The sequence below is a fragment of the Microplitis mediator genome, chromosome 10 (genome assembly GCF_029852145.1).
Source record: "Microplitis mediator isolate UGA2020A chromosome 10, iyMicMedi2.1, whole genome shotgun sequence".
NCBI lineage: Eukaryota > Metazoa > Arthropoda > Insecta > Hymenoptera > Braconidae > Microplitis > Microplitis mediator.
The window spans coordinates 18590769-18608967 of record NC_079978.1 but is presented as its reverse complement, the minus strand read 5'-3'; the positions used below and the strand labels follow the sequence as shown (position 1 = coordinate 18608967).

At 31.5% G+C, this 18199-nt stretch overlaps 1 protein-coding gene across 9 annotated transcripts in view; it reads right to left on the bottom strand.

Annotated features, from left to right (window-relative positions):
• Positions 1-5447: 5447 nt before the first annotated feature.
• LOC130675281 (calponin homology domain-containing protein DDB_G0272472-like) overlaps positions 5448-18199 on the bottom strand; it is a 30504-nt gene continuing 17752 nt past the window's right edge. For 2 of the 9 annotated variants that reach the window (XM_057480835.1, XM_057480838.1), the window contains 10 exons: positions 17540-17770; positions 17024-17112; positions 15228-15520; positions 9519-9557; positions 9375-9419; positions 8490-9299; positions 8007-8106; positions 7756-7935; positions 7401-7650; positions 5448-5886 (listed from right to left, as the gene is read on the bottom strand). In XM_057480835.1, coding sequence (XP_057336818.1) covers positions 5710-5886; positions 7401-7650; positions 7756-7935; positions 8007-8106; positions 8490-9299; positions 9375-9419; positions 9519-9557; positions 15228-15520; positions 17024-17112; positions 17540-17770 — 2214 coding nt within the window. In that variant the 3' untranslated portion in view covers positions 5448-5709. The remainder of the gene's footprint in view (positions 5887-7400; positions 7651-7755; positions 7936-8006; positions 8107-8489; positions 9300-9374; positions 9420-9518; positions 9558-15227; positions 15521-17023; positions 17113-17539; positions 17771-18199) is intronic. The other 7 variants (XM_057480843.1, XM_057480842.1, XM_057480836.1 and 4 more) reach the window with 6 other exon arrangements.

Below are 18199 nucleotides of genomic sequence, written 5' to 3'. Positions count from 1 at the left end.
CACATTTTATGGAAAATGGATCTGTTATCGGTGTATTTTGTATGCCAGGAACTTGAAGATGAAAACAACTCGATGATGCTGTATACTTACAACCCGTTCACAAACTACGCGCCACCTCAGTGGAAAAAAGTCAACCTAATTAATGAATCGGATCATCGATGGACGGTGTTCAAACGAAAATATATAAATGGTATGTCGTGTAAATATAATCATATACTGTAAAAAATTTTGGTGTAAAAATGGCATCCGTGTAATATTAACACGGTGTAATCTATTTTTTTACACCATTCCGTGTTACTCGTTATAACTTTGATTACCCTGATTAAAAAAGTGAATAGAAAAGTATTGAAAATGATGAGAAATGAATCCTTTCGAATACTTTCTATACCCCAAGGTATTCATTTTGACATAAAATGAATACTTTTCAATCCCAAAATAATAAAAGAATTTCTGAACTTCCGAGGAATTGAAAAAGATTCAAATGAATTGATATTTTTAATCTTTCTGAATCCTTCTCAATACCTAAATAATCCGATATTTCGATCAAGTGTGGGATTGAAAAAGATTGAAATGAATTGAAATTTTTTAATCTTTCTGAATCCTTCTCAATACCTAAATAATTTCACATTTCGGGTCATGAGTGGGATTGAAAAAGATTGAAATGAATTGAAATTTTCGAATCTTTCCGAATCCTTCTCAATACCTAAATAATCCGATATTTCGATCAAGTGTGGGATTGAAAAAAATTGAAATGAATTGAAATTTTTGAATCTTTCTGAATCCTTCTCAATACCTAAATAGTCCGATATTTCGGGTCATGAGTGGGATTGAAAAAGATTGAAATGAATTGAAATTTTTGAATCTTTACGAATCCTTCTCAATACCTAAATTGAAATGATGAAAGATTGAATTCTTTTCAATACTTTCGAATTCCACTTTGGAATTGGAAAGTATTCAAACGATCGAAATTTCAATTCCATTCAATACTTTCCAAAACCGCCGAGGGATTGAAAAGAATTGAGATAATTTTCAATACTTTTCAGTTCACTTTTTTAATCAGGGTAATGAGTAACAAATGATAGACAATACCGAGTTGAGCGCGAATTATTTGAAAAATCTGATTTGAGCGCAGGTCCGTTTGAAGCCATTTGAAAACATAACCTTTGAAAGTTTACTTAACGCGAGATACTACCGTGTCTCCGAATCATTAAACCTTCGTTGGTCGCGCTTCACTGTCCGCCTTCGTTGGTTGCATCGCGGGAAGTCACCGTAATGTTAATTTTCTTACAGCGTTGCCAAATCTATAGACAATTTATGGCAGCCATACTAGCTTTCTATATTTCGGTTCCATATATGTGGCAACGTTGAGAATACAATTTCACTGTCTAGTTTGATCGTGGTCACGGGGAATCACCTTAATTCGACGTTATTTCGACATTTATAATTTAATATAAAATTAATATAAATAATTATAACTTTAGAAACTCTTTTAATGTACGTTAAATAGATCAAAGAAGGAATAGCTGAATTGTTGAAAGCTCAAAAAAATTTTTTTTTTCATATATTACAAAATAAAGAAAAAAAGCGGGGAATTGCTCATAGCGCGACCAACGAAGGGTTAAAATGGATTCGATTGGTAATATTACCGCTGTAAAGTTTTTCTCTGGTAAGATATAGCGGCCTATGATCCTGTGCTCAACTCGGTCATGGCTCCGGTAAATTTTGGGTCTCGCGCTCAACTCAGAACCGCCCAAAATGGTCATTTATCATTTTTAACTACTTAGTCAATAACTATATTAATTTTATTTAGAAATTAAATAGTATTTTGAACATTTCGATATTTTTACACTGATAGAAAGATTTCTTAGTATTTAAGAAATAATTCCTTAAACATCATTTTTTTTGTGTCTATCGAATATTTTTTACTATTTAAGAAATGATTTTTTAATAGTTAAGGAATCATGCCTTAAGAAATTATTTCTTAACTATTAAGAAATCATTTCTTGAATACTAAGAAATCTTTTTTAAATGCTAAGAAATCCTTCTATCAATGTATGGTTATTTTTCATAACGCAAAATTATAATAAGTTACACGTTTATATGTTTGACGGTGTTAAAATATTTAATTCACACCGCCTAAATTAAAAAAAATATTTGGTGTAATTTTCACACCAAAATTTTTACACAGTATACTCTATTAAAAATACTAATTATGAATATGTTTTTCAGGTGAACAAATGTGTCAAAATTTAACATTTGACAAAACCAAAGTATTGGACGGTTATGAGGTAAGGGCTGTTGGAAATCCAACATTAAAATCAAATTGGTCTCGAGATATAGTATACGATTTCAAAAGTATGGAAGGTAGAATTCCTCATACCGATATTTTATTTTTCGAAGCTCTATTTTCAACTTTGAACGTGACCCCGGTAATTCGATACGACAATTTTAGTTACTTCAACGGAAGTGCTGTTGGGTATTTAAAAACACTTATGAACGGAACAAATGACATGAGTTTAGATTTGAGTAGAGTTTATGGAAGATCTCGAACCGTCATCGATACAATTAAAACGTTTCATCAAAATGGATATTTAATTTTAACCCAAAAACGAGATTTTTTTAGTCCTTTGGGTGAACTTATTGACTTTTTGGCATTGAAATTTGTTATAATGTCAATATTTTTTTTACTATTCATTTTTGTGATAATTTATTTCAATAATAATCGCGATATCAATGGCAGTGTGTTAGATATTCTTAGAATTTTAGTAGGAACCGGAATATTAACGCCTTTAGAACGACTATCTATGCAGATTGTTTTTCTAGTCGCAAATTTGTTAGTTTTCGTCGTAAGTCCCATTGTGCAGGGACAATGGTCTGCAATGTTGGTCCGCCCAGAACGTTTTAATCCTGAAACTTTGAAGGATTTACATGACTTGAAGTTTCATGTTTATTTCTTTCCGTCTTTTCTCGACAATATTCTCGATCAGAAATTATGGACAGAGTCGGAAATGAAATATCTACATCCTCTTCCACCGACAGAACTAGAATGTCATGAACAGGTTTTGAAAAATGCTTCAGCAGCTTGTCTTGCTTTTAGTGATTTTCAAATTGAGGCAGCTTTGAAGTACAACTTGCACGTGTCGAAATCATTAATTTTTGAAACATATTGGTCTTATTGGAACCGACGTAACTGGGCATTGAAACACAGAGTTGATAAAGTGGGATTGCGTTTAAAAGAAGCCGGTTTATTAGATTATTGGGATCAGATTAGTGTGTATAGTAAATTGAAAAAAATCAAAGCTAGAGATTCTGCTGAGAAATTAATGCAAGGTGACCAATCATCGATCGATGAGATACTACTTGATTTGATATTTATTGGGCTAGGAGTAGTTTTTGGGATTCTTATTTTTGGTTTCGAAATACTTTTGAGAAAAGTTCTTTGCCCGCGACCTCCAATAAGAAGAAGATTACGATTGCGTCAAAGAATTGTTATTATTAATAGAAGAATTGTTATTCTCAATAAATATATTTAATTGCCGTGATTTGTTTTACATATCTTAACGTTGTGGACTGGGTTTCGATCCAGTGTTTCTCGGAAGCAATAGATTCCTTTTTCATTGCGTTCACTTTTAGCTCATTCCAATGTAGTTTGAGTTTTATTCCTGTCCATAATTATTACTATCAACAAATTACACCCATTTGAAAGGATTTGATTAAAGTGTGAAAAAAAACGAGTGTTAATTCAAGACACTTATTATCTATCTTGCTTGACCAGCTTTAATCGATTGAATTTTCAACAGACAAAAATATTATCCTCCAATCAACACTAATATAAGTTAACAATACTCTCGACTACTTTGTCTACATTTATGTATACATGGGAAGAAATTTACAATAACAAATCCCACGTATAGTAACAGGATTTTTTGAAATATCGATTATAAGAGTGGCATCCATACAAATTATGGTAACCACTTCTATCTAGATGGGTTTCATTCCTATACGATATCGAGATAGTTCTTATAAAATTATGGTAATAATTTCTATGTAACTATAGTAATCATTCCTATACTGGGGACGGGTATGGTTGTCTTATGGGTTGATTGTCACAGTGGTCATAACAGAAAATTTAACGAACGAAATACGAACATTGGTAGGGGGCGAAAAGGAGGTGATGCCTTCGCGATTCTTCGACGTCAATCGATGAATCGATCGCCACCAATGACCGCTGTGACAACTAAACTGTGAGACCACCATACTTGGTCTCCCTCAGTATGGGAATGAATACCATATATTACGGTCACTATAATGTATAGTAATGTTTACCACATATTATGGTAATGGTTACCATGTATTACGGTAATGGTTACCATATATTGTAGAAATAGTTACCATATATTATGGTCATGGTAACCATAAAATATGGTAATGCTTACCACATATTATGGCAATGTTTACCATAATATATGGTACTGGTTACCATACTACATAGTAATAATTACCATATATTATGGTCATGGTAACCATAAAATATGGTAATGCTTACCACATATTATAGCAGTGTTTACCATAATATATGGTACTGGTTACCATACTACATAGTAATAATTACCATATATTATGGTCATGGTAACCATAAAATATGGTAATGCTTACCACATATTATAGCAGTGTTTACCATAATATATGGTACTGGTTACCATACTACATAGTAATAATTACCATATATTATGGTCATGGTAACCATAAAATATGGTAATGCTTACCACATATTATAGCAGTGTTTACCATAATATATGGTACTGGTTACCATACTACATAGTAATAATTACCATATATTATGGTCATGGTAACCATAAAATATGGTAATGCTTACCACATATTATGGCAATGTTTACCATAATATATGGTACTGGCTACCATACTATATAGTAATGGTAACCATGTATTAGGGTAATGGTAACCATATATTGTGGGAATGGTTACCATATATTAGGGTAATGGTTACCATGTAATAGGGTAATGGTAACCATATATTGTGGTAATGGTTACCATATATTAGGGTAATGGTCACTATATATTAGGGTAATGGTTACCATATATTACAGTAATATTTACCACATATTATGGTAATGGTTACCATAACGTTTAGATTATCATGATTACACGATTGTTCTAAGGGTTATGAAAACTTTTGCGATTTTCTTAGCGGGAAGTTAAAAAAGAAAATCTATTCCTTACAAATGAATCAATTAACAACTTTTTAAAATATTTATTAAATTCATTCATTCATAACAGTGAGTCATAATTTCTCTCATGTGTATATTATGTACTTACATATGTAATTAAGTTACAACATTTAACAAATTCTATAACTAAATATATGCTTTGTATTAATCATTATAATACTTGAAAAAAATATTGCGTAAATAATAAACACTCATATAAGCCATTTTATGATTATTATTTGTATTAATAAACAATAAAAAAATTTCATTAAATTATATTATTGTTGATAATAAAATAAAAATGACATTGATCTTAAATAAAACAACTCGATGATGGTGAATGAAGGACGGCATTATAAAACAATAAACTTTTTAGCTTGAGTGTAAATATACGCATCATATTCTTAATCAAAAATTGCTAAAATTGTAGCATGAAAAGAATACAATAATTATATAAAAATAATTATAATTTAATTATCAATTAGGCCACCTCTTCATCATCATCATCTTCTGTGTTTATTTCTTCTTCAATCCGTACAGAGTTGTCCACTGGAGTATCCAAATCATGTACACTATTAAAACCTTCATGTTCACCATCGTAAGGATGTTCGCTCAAATCCTCGTGATCTGTTGATATGCAAGCAGCCTCTTCTTCAACCTAAAATAATTTAAAAATCAATCATAAAGAAGAAAATAAATTGTTGAATTAAAAAATATTCTCTTGTTAAAAATTGGAACCGGGCACTTTAGATTTTCGTCTTGAAAATCGGGCGCGAAAATTCAAATCATCATAGCTATCTATTATGCTGATTGTTCAGGGGGCCCTAAATCAGGCCCATTTGATCAAATTCTACTTAAATTATAGACGGCAGTGGGGCAGTTCCACGTCAACAAAATTTACCCTATAAATGGGCCAGGAAGCAATTGCTCGAGGACTTAGGCCCTAACTACTACCCAAAGTAGACTAGTAGAGTAGTGGACTGATGATGCTTAGCGAGGTCCCTACTCTACATCCATACACCCAAAGCTCAATACTATCAACACGAGCTGGCCTAACGATAAATCTAGTCAAATCTAGTCATCAATTCCCAGTGATCAATTTTATTTTAACATTGTGTGTGTAACTTGAGTTTGGTAGCCGGCATTAATAGCTGCAGTGATAATTAATGTGACGGGATCTAAATCCACCTCTGTTTTACGGGAGGCCGTTACCGCGCCCTTTTGAGCATACATGCGTTACGGAGTCATCCCTATCCCCGCCCAAAGAACAATTTTTGGCTGAAAAATATAATCGATTGACAACTAAGATGGACATTAACCGGAAGTATAATCAAAAATCCTCATTGCGCGTGATATCTAACCACAGCCACCCCGAGTCCATACCTCTCTTGGGCCAAACACTACTACTATCTCAGGAAATAAAGAAACTCTAGTCTAAGTGGGCTTGGAAAGGCCCCCCGTGGTACCAGTGTCCCTGCGTTGGTAATTAGCCCGACTTGAAATTTTGGTGAGGCTTGCCGAAAAATCAGTTTGGCCCGAACTAGGCTTGCCTAAATAAGGCAAGCCTGATTCGTATCTTATCAGATTTTCATGAGGCAAAACGAACATTGGCATGCCGAAAAAAATTCCAGATTCGATTGTGATCAAGAAACTCTTTGGACTTGCCGAAGTACGGCATACTATTGGAATTCCTGACTGGTAGGTAGCAATGGTAACCTAAGGTTTGCCGATGTTCGGTAAGCCAAAGTTAGAAGAAACTAGGAACGTCTGTGGTAAGGTCGCACTCAGTCCTAATATTGGAATTCCTGACTGGTAGGTAGCAATGGTAACCTAAGGTTTGCCGATGTTCGGTAAGCCAAAGTTAGAAGAAACTAGGAACGTCTGTGGTAAGGTCGCACTCAGTCCTAATATTGGAGTTCCTGACTGGTAGGTAGCAATGGTAACTAGGCTATATATATCCCGACTGGAATTCCAGTGCGGCATGCCGGAATACCGATTCGGGACGTGTAAATACCGTATTTTACCGTAATTCGGATCTGCCAGGACTAGAGAACTTTGGACCCTGGCATTTGGGGCTGAAGATCTAGCCACCAGGGACACTTATAAAATATGCAGACATATTCGAATTGTTATGGTCAATCGACATTAGACAACTTTTTAAAAAATATTTACTTGAGTATCGTCATCAGCATCAGGACTGTCCGGTCTCTCCTCACGATCATGCGAGTTAACATTGTCGTGGCAATGGCACTCATCTGCACTCGATTCAGGAGCTAGAGCATCATCTGCTACCCCAAGATCAACTTCTGAGACCAATTTTTCCTCCCGTTCCTGCCGCTTACGAGCTTCTTCAGAAGCTTTTTCGATAGCAAAACGCTCCTCTTCCTCAAGTGCCAATATAGCTTCTTCTTCAGCAGCTCGTCTGCAATAAAATAATATTATCAAATTGGCAGTCGACCATTTAACAAATTCGTAGATCGCAAATAAACATCAGCTACTTCTATTTATTAATAAATTTATACTGTACCTCTGTTCTTCAGCAATTCGTTCATCACGTATACGTTCAGCTTCGATCCTCGCTTCCTCAGCCTGTCTAGCAGCCTCCAGTCGCTCCTGTTCTTCAATTTCCCTGAGCCTTGCCTGACGTGCTTCCTCTTCAAGACGCACCCGCTCCTCAATTTCCGCCTTCCACCTTTCTTCGGCCAACCTAAATAGCATCAAAGCACATACAGATTTACAGAAAAACGGAGGCAATCGAAGAGACCAGGTATGAGTTACCTGGCCTCCTCGGCTTGCCTCCTTTTCTCCTCCTCAGCTTGCCTTTTAAGTTCCTCCACTTGCCTTCTCAATTCCTCTTCATCAAGTTTACGCTGTAGTACTAAAAAAAAATTAAAAAAATAATATCACGCTGTTTGTATTTTTTCCTCTCCGTTGTCATGCATCAGTTTCACTCAAAAGGTCTTGGGTCAAAAGTTTCTTTTCTTTTTTTTCGATATTTCGTTTTTCGGTAACGTCATTTTAGAATAAAGTGAATGAAATAGATGGTAACATAAAAGATATATCACATAGAAGATTTTAATCGTGCAACATTCGTTATTTAATGCAGATACTAATAGTGACATTGAAATGACTTTAATGTATAGATAAATATATGAAGTTATTGTATATAATAGAAGAATACAAGAGTTTATTATCAGTTTGTTTACTGTCTGAGGGCACACTTTTCAAGTAATCGTAGGATCCCAAGTTTACGAGACATACCGTCGTCATCTTCTTCTTGATTGGCGTCTTGCTCGACTTTGTCTGCGGGCAAGAAATCCGATTTCTCTGCGACTTCTTCTTCTTCTTCGTCAACGTGTTCAACTGGGACACCTTCGTCATTTTCTAATGGAGGCATTTGTTCTGGACCAAGGTCTTGACCTTCTTCGATAATCACGACATCTTTGTCTACCAATTCTACTTCATTTTCTACTGCCTCTGCCTCATTTTCTATTGGCTCGACATTTTTTTCTACGGATTCCGTTCCCTCTATTTCTGGTTCCGGTTCAACTTCAGACGACGCAACTTCTGGCTCAATTGATTGCGGTTCCAATTCTACTTGAGGTTCTACTTTTTCAGGTTCTGGTTCTAATTCAGTAACTTCAGGTTCTAATTCTGCTACTGCTACTGATTCTGGTTCTGCTACTGGTTCTGGTTCAGCTACTGGTTTTGGTTCTGGTTCTGGTTCTGGTTCAACAAGTACAGGTTCTTTAACTGATTCGGGTTCTGATTCTAGTTTATTATTAACTATCGGTTTTGTTTTGGTTGTTTTCCGTTTTGATTTTGTTTTGGTCTCAACAATTGGTTCTGGTTCTGGTTCTGGTTTTGATTCTAGTTCTAGTTCTTGTTCAGATTCTAATTTTGATTCTGGTTCAGTTGCCCATTTTTGTTCATGTCCATTAACTAATTCTGGTTCTGGTTCTGGTTCACGTACTAATTTTGAAACTAGTTCCGTTTCCTGAGACCATTTAGGTTCCGGTTGATAAATATTTGCTAAATCTGGTTTATAAATGGGTTCTGGATCTGGTGATGCTAAGAATAAATATGACAATGATGTATGATTATGAAACAATGATAACTATTTTATGAAATATGACAATTATTTACCTCTTCTAGGTACTAGATAAACTCGGTCTTCCGCCAATGCACGTGCTAAAATTATTTTGTTATTTTTTTGGTTAATGATAATTAAATTTTTATTAATATTTCAAATTATTTACATTTATATTAAAACGCAAGACCCATACTAACCCTTTCTTAGCTCCCTTTCGGTGAGCGGAGGATCAGGATCTAGAGGATACATAAATTTATTAAATTGAAAGTTAGTTACGTGACAAAAGTTTAATCATAACCTCATGCATCAAGCGAATTTTTGCTGAGCAACTGCACAATTTATTTAGCATTGTTAATTATAAAGAGAGATATTTTTTACACTCTAGCAGATCCGAATTCCGGTAATTTGCCGTCATTTTCAATAATTTACGGTATTTGAAAAAATTGCGGTATTTTACCGTAAGCGTGCAGGTTTACTACAAAATTACGGTATATTATTGTATACAGAAGTATCGTACTGTTTGTGGCAAAACTGACGTAGCAATACCGTAATTAGGTAAACACACGGTAACTTACTGCAAAAATTCGGTAAATTACGTAATTATCGTAATTTTTGTATTCGGCAGAATTGCTGTGAAGTACAGTTTTTACAGTAAATTGTGGTATTTTACGGTAAAAGCGCCGTAATTTACCGTAAGTTTGCGTCAAGGCGGCAGTATTTTTCCGTAAAGGTGCTGGTAATTACGGCACTTTAAGGCAAACTTACGGTATTTTTACCGTAAATTAGCAGTAAAAGAACGATAATTTACCGTAGAACTGTGAGAAGCCTGCAGTCTTTGACCGCAAAGTAGAGTATTGCACTGTAAAAACTGTAACAATAACAAACCTTAACGGATCCGAATTACGGTAAATTACGGAAATTAGCGTAATCTGCGGTAAATGTGGCAATTTACCGTAAATTGCCGCAAACTGTGGTAAATTATCGCATTCTGCTGTAAATTACGGTAATTCTGTTGGGTACCGTAAATTACCGTAATTTGGATCCACTAGGAAAGCATATGGTCCTTACGGTAAATGGCGAATTTTGCCGTAATTCACCGTAAAATTCGTATCTTATTGTAAATTACCGCGAATCCGGTCAATTTTCCGCAGAAATAACACATTTTACGGTAAATTACGGCAAGATTGTGGTAAATTACGGTAATTTACCGTAGCTCGGACCAGCCGGGGTACAAATTTTATATTTTTTTATTAGCGATGAAATATTTAATGTATTTGTTTATTTTTTTAAAAATAATGAATATTTAATTTTGTTTGCTTGATATTAAAAAAGCACATCAGCGCTTATTTACAAACAAAAGCTTACCTCATAAACTAAAAATATCACTCTCAGCTGGGGATAACTATTTCACATACGCAAACTACTTATGAAGCAGTAATTATTTTCATTTATTTTAGTTTTTATCTTCAATTATTTTTTATTTCGTCTAATTCTAATGTCCAACGATCAATTTATTTTTGATATTTTATTACAATAAATTGTAATTTAAATTTAACTTATTACAGTTAAATATCACTATATATCTGATTTATTAATATATTTGTATGAGTCAATTTTAATTTAACTTAAATTACGTCAAGTTAAAAAAATATATTTTAATGAATGAAATTTTTCTTTTATTGTTTTATATTTATATGTACACAGAAAAAAAGGTTTTCTCGGAGTGAGAAAAAAATTTTCTTGAACCAAAAAATTCTTTTTTTCTGTGTTAATTTTTCTTTGATATTTTACCGAGAAATATATAAACTCTTGATAATTCTTAATTAAAATGATTATTTTGAATTTAAAAAGTTCCATATATAAATAAATATAAATTAATAAAGAAGAAGGGAGACCGAGGTACGACGGGTTATTTCAAAAATTATATTTTTTACAAAATGAACGTTCACTTTAAATCTATTTTTATGGTGACCGACCTAATGAACTCTGAAAATTGAACTTTACCAATTTGAACATTCGAAATTTAAACTTCGGCAATTTGAACTTTTATGAATTATGAAAAATTATGAAAAAAATATGAAAAAAAAATTATTTTTGATGAAAGAAATACTAAATTATTCAAAGTTCAAATTTACCAGAATTCAAATTTACAAAAGTTCAAATTGCCAAAGTTCAAATTTTCGAAGTTCATTAGGTATGGAACCAATTCTATCTCGCAAAAAAAGAAACGAAGTATGTACAGCTAACAAAACCCGTAAAAAAACATAATAAAAAAAAATTTTTGGAAAATCCAAAAATGCACACCTCAATCGCTCATTTCATTTTTAATCATTACTTTTATTTTATATTAATTTATTTTCTTTTTATCATGAATTTTTATTCAACTTATAAATTATCAATTCGATTTTTTTATTTCTTATTTTCAGTTTAATATTTTTTTTTAAATATCCCGCCTTTTTGTCTTAGATGTCGCTTTTTTTTTTCAAACCTGTTACGCGCTAGTGCTGCTGCCAGTAGTTGGTGGCGAGAAAAAATGAAAAAAATAACAACAGTAAAAATAAAAATGGCGGCTATATTTTTCGTAAATAATCAGTTTTACGTTTTTAATTAATTACAATTAAACTAAAAGGATTTAGATAGCGATTTTCCATAGGGTCCTTGTGATAAAAAATACAAAGATAATAAAAAAAAATTAGGCCGATTAATTGTGTCTATCGAGAGTTATCGTGTTTACGAAGTTCATGCGTAACAATTGACAGCACTGGTTTTTTGAGTTAAAATGATTTATTTTAAACCAATAAAATGACGAATCGACTTAATATTAGGTTCAAATTGTTCCTTAATAAATTCTGTATATGCTAGTATACAATTTTACTTATTTTGGTGAAATTAAAAGAGTGTAGAAATATTTTTGTGTGAGTAAAATAGTCGGAAAAGTAAACCGTTTATAAAACATCCGTTTTCGCGCTTGAGGTGTACGATAATCTACCGGGTCATCTGTGGTCCAGAAATTTTCAAAATTTTTATAAAATCTGAATTGTATCCCGTCGTATCCCAGTCTCTCCTCTTTAATTTACGTAATTTTATTAAAACCGGTAATTATTATTTTGTTCTTTAATAGATTTAATAAATAAATAACAAGTTAATTATCGTAATTACGTTAAAAGATATAATAAATAGTGGAAGACATATTTTATTTGTTGATAAATATCAAAAGATATTTAGTTTTATAATATCACATAAAAGTTAATTATTCCTCCTCAAGAACAGGCAAATTATCGTCGTCTTCTTCAGCGGGTTGTTTTTTCTTTTTCGTGGGATCTTCATTAAGCTCCGGTACGCGATCTCTCCATCCTTGGCCTGAAATATTTAATAAATCCCCAGGTTTCTCTGCACTTTATCATCAATCTGCGTTCATTGTTTTTTGATTTATGTTTATATTTTACGCTTGGATTTGTCTGGATCTATTTCATAAATTTAACCCGACTCATCCCGTATGAAAAAACAATATATGGTTGAAATATATAAAATCATATATGTTTGCATCAAAAAAATATATGATATATTATATTATATATTATAAAAATTCATATAGAGATTTTGGCCGATTTAATATAAAATTATATACAGTAGTAAATATATGTATTCCATATATGAAACTTATATGTTTTTTATATTAAGCTATATATACATTTACATTTACCTTATAATATATTGTATTGATATATTTCCTTTTATATTCAAAAAATATAAAATTTGTATATGAAATGAAATATATGGTAGCATATAATTTATATTATATATGGCACCATATATTTTCTTTGTTATATTTAAGCATATATTTTATTCGGTGTATGTATATGTATATGGATATATATATTCGCATCAAATTAACTAATTTGGAAAATTTTAACTGCAATTTAAAGAGTATATTAAAATTTAGATATAATTTAATTGGAGTTGGTCATACGAATAAGAACATTTTTTTTCCATACACAATATAAATATATGTTTTTACATACCCGGGAAAAAAAATTTAGATCTGTTCTGATCAAATTAGATCAAATTAGATCAGCTCAGATCAAATTTGATCATAATTTATACTGAAACTAGATCAGAGTAGATTTGACATTTTTCTTTGGGGAAAAATAGTCCAGATCTACCCAGATCAAATCTAATCAAGTCAGATCAACCTAGATCGAGTTAGATCAACCTAGATCAAATCAGATCAAAATAGATCAACATTGATTAAACGATCAATTTATGAAATAAATATAAATAAATTTAATTGGATCTGTACGGATCAAACCAGATCTGAGCTGATATAACTTTTTCTCGGAAAAAAAGTTCAGATCTGCTCTGATCAGATTAGATCTGTACAGATTATAAAGAAATATTTCTTCACATTATATTATAATTATAAGATTAACTAGCTGAATTTTGACACATTCACCTAAATTTTGATAATTCATAAATGGCTTCAATCCTATATATTTTATATTATTGTGATATCTTTAATATATTTTTAATCAGACATATCAATTTTTATTAAGATAGAGATAAAAAAACAGATCGAGGTAGATCTAGCGAATTAGATTAAATTTGATCTGAGCAGATCTAAGAGTGTTTTTTTTTTACCTTCATCTGTTTATAGATCCAAGCAGATCTATTCTGATCAGAGTAGATCTAATTTGATCTATACAGATCTGGCCAAAATGCAGATCTGTTCAGATCTGAAACATCAGATCTAATTTGATCTAAACAGATCTGGCCAAAATGCAGATCTGTTCAGATCTGAAACATCAGATCTAATTTGATCTGAATAGATCTGAATTTTTTTTCCTGGGATATGATCGAATATATTTTTCGTACATGACAAGAATATATATTTTCATATATGACAAAAATATATTTTTTGTATATGATTGACATATATATTTTATATATGCTAAACATATACGGACTCGTATATGATGAATATTATATTTTTTAATATAAAAAAAAATAAATCGGAAAATATTGTTAAATTGGCCACATATATTTTCTGATATTTATCATATTTTGACCATATATGTTATTGTCATACAGGATGTAAAATTTGTCATTACCGAGTATAAATAATAACAAATAAACTTCGGTAATTTCCTAAATAAATTTTCTAAAAATTAAAAAATAAATTTACACCAATTCTTTTTATTTTTGTACACTTAATCTCGTTTCTTGTTTATTTCAAATTTTTTTTCATACATTTATTGTGTTTCGCTTGCATTTTGCATAGACAATTAACACACAAAAAAATAAAAATAAATAAATAAATGATTAACTTAAAAGAGTAAACAGTGACGACGATAGACAAAGAAAAAAATAGAAAATAAAGACCACACGAGTGCACAACACAATAGAAAAAAAATATATAAATAAACAAACAAAAAAAAACAGTTATCAAATCAAGGGAAGGGGGTTGAAAAAAATTAAAAAAAAAAACACATTCGTCACACACAACAGCGTCATATGGCCGCTTTTTTTTATTTGTTGATTCTATTTATAAAAAAAATAATAAATAAAGTGATATTTTATATGTGATCGAAGTATATGAATTAAGTTCTACTTAATATGACTTTAAATAAATTTAAATCGATGACATTGTGAGCAAATTAAATTTTTGCGGTAAATTTTGAAAATATATTTTATGGATTTGAAAAAAAAATTGAATTTATAAAAATTTTTTGACTGTCATCAAAATAATTTATGTAAAAAATACGGTATTTAATTCCTTATATATTTTTTTTATGATAAAAAAAAAGTATAAACGTGACGTCTATATTTATTGTATATAATTTATTGCGTGTGTCGGCATATTAATAATTGTCAGTGTCAGTGACGTAGTCGTTTTGAAAAGTACTCACAAGCACTGGCCGCAGCCTGGCGATTCTTTGCGTAGTAACTGAGAAGATTGACGTCACTTTGAACATCAGCAGCACGTAAATCGGCAACTTTGTAGTATGGCCTCCTACGTGAATGGGGTTTGCCACCGGTGTAAGTAACAGATGCCAAGTTTCCAGTTCCGAATTGACGATGTTCCGGTGATTCATACCAATTTGCTGGTTCATCTTTTTTAGCATTTTTCCGTGATGTCAATACACGTCTTATGTAGTCATCACTGCGCATACGTTCGGGTACCAATACCTCAGCAAAATCACTAATGGGTATAAAAATACCACGAGATAAGAATACGGAGGGAAAAATAAATTTTTTAATCATTTAAAGAAAACGATTGTGATCAAATCCTTGACTAAACGTTAATTTATGACCAAAAATTTAAAGACGGCCACAAATCGTCTCACTGGCCATAATATTATAGGAACCATTCCCATAATATTATAAAATTTTTTTTTGCAAAATAGTATAGAAATTTCTCTCATGATATGGAGAGATTCAAATTTATTTCCAAAATTTGAATTTTCTTGAATGTTGCTGACAAAAAATTTTTGTTAAAAATTTTAATGTTTTTGCCGAATACGAATTTTTTTTTCAATGTTTAAATTTTTGTTTTTATATTCAATAATATTTCTGTGTTTGTAAAAGTGATTTCCACACTTTTCTTTAAATTCATATTTTCATAATAGTATGGAAACTATTCCCATAATACAATAGGGATGGTTCCTACAATAATATGAGAACTATTCCCATAATATTATAGGAACCATTCCTACAATAACATTGGAACTATGACCATAAATTATGAGAGCAGTTCCTATAATTATAGAAATGACTCCCATAATTATAGGAACAGTTCCTATAACTATGGGAATGCTACCCATAACATCATAGGAATGGTTCCAATAATTAATAGAAATTGATCCTATAATAGTATGGAAACTATTCCCATAATACAATAGGGATGGTTCCTACAATAATATGAGAACTATTCCCATAATATTATAGGAACCATTCCTACAATAACATTGGAACTATGACCATAAATTATGAGAGCAGTTCCTATAATTATAGAAATGACTCCCATAATTATAGGAACAGTTCCTATAACTATGAGAATGCTACCCATAACATCATAGGAATAGTTCCTATAATTATAGGAATGGTTCCTATAATTATAGGAATGGTTCCTATAATTATAGGAATGGTTCCAATACTTGATAGAAATGGTTCCAATACTTGATAGAAATTGGTCCCTATAATATTGTGGGAACCATTCCAATAATATATGGGAATGAACCCTTTATTTTATAGGCATCGTTCCCATAAGTTATAGGAACTATTCCCATAACGTTATAGGAATAGTTCCCATAATGCTATTCGACTAGTTCCTATACCATTATGGGAATGATTCCCATAATATTATAGGAACAATTACTATCAATTATTGAAACCATTCCTATAATTATAGGAACCATTCCTATGATGTTATGGGTAGCATTCCCATAATTATAGGAACTGTTCCTATAATTATGGGAGTAATTCCTATAATTAGGAGCTGCTCCCATAATTTATGGTCATAGTTCCTATGTTTGTATAGGAAAAAATTTTATAGAATTATGGAACTGTTTCCATAATTTTTTTTTTCGTGTACGCTCTAATCAGCCATAGAGTAGCTAGAAACTGGAAAACGCTTAATCGAGGCCTGTCATTGACATTGACGCTCTCGATTCCTTCATCAAAAAAATACATGTAATAAAATTACCTTGAGGTCGGCCGTGGAACAAAGACATGAATTCGTCGAAGTAATGAGTCAGCTCTTGCACGAATTTCTCTTGCCTCATCGTCAAACAACTGTAGAAATATTAATAACTCTAAAATTAATATATCTCCAGTAAACATTAAAAAAAAAATTATTTTCCCAATAATCGATGGCTGTCAGAATTACTTTTAAACATAAATTTATATAAATACAATCTCGTTATATATTCATAAAAATTTATCATTGAGTTAAATTTAAAATTTAAATATAGTCTTTATTTTTATATAAATTTCATTATTTGACTTTTTTATAAATAAAATAGAATTAAGTTGGCTTGAGTTTATCATCCCACGATCCATATATATATCGACTGACGCATTTCCGCTCGTTTGTATTAATCATATTTATTTACTTGGTTTCTTACTTTATTTTATTTTTATTTATTGCAAGGATATAGGGGTTAGTAAAGTCGAATTTGTATTTGATTTATTAGTAAATAAATCTAAACAATAAACTTACAATATTGTCCTTGGAGTTGAGGTATCTCGACACATAAGAAGTACTGGAAGGTCGTGTTTGATTACGTATCCTCTGCAATTCCGCAGCAATAACACTGGGTCTTACTCGGGAATAAATTCGTATTGGCACGGGTACAGTGTACGCATGAAAAATAACTGGATAAGGTGTATGGATAACACTGACGAGCTTCTTGTGTGCAATGTAAGGTATATGATGAGGTAATTTGTTCACCTGTATTTTATAATCTTCTCAATATTCTGTTTACTTAAATTTATTTTTTTTTCGATATGAAAAGTTGCATGATCAGGCGATTGCAAAGCAATGCGAGTGCATTATTAATTAGATGTTGCCTTCCAAGTGTCAAATACCTCAATCAATGTTAGTTCATTACCTCAATTGTAATAAAATTAATTAACCATGATCGAGATTTATTAATCTTCATTCGAGAGATCGCTATCTTTTGAAATAAGACAACCCGTGTAAAAAAAATTCGTTCCAAAAAGATTCCAAAAAAGTTCCGCATGTGTAACTTCTAAACATGAGACAGATTAGAGCTTCGAATGGAAAATTTTTGGAACGTTAGTAATTTTGATGGTACAAAAAAAGTTTTTATGAGCAAATTTAGAGTCAAAAAAAGACGTTCTTAGAACTTTTTTTGAA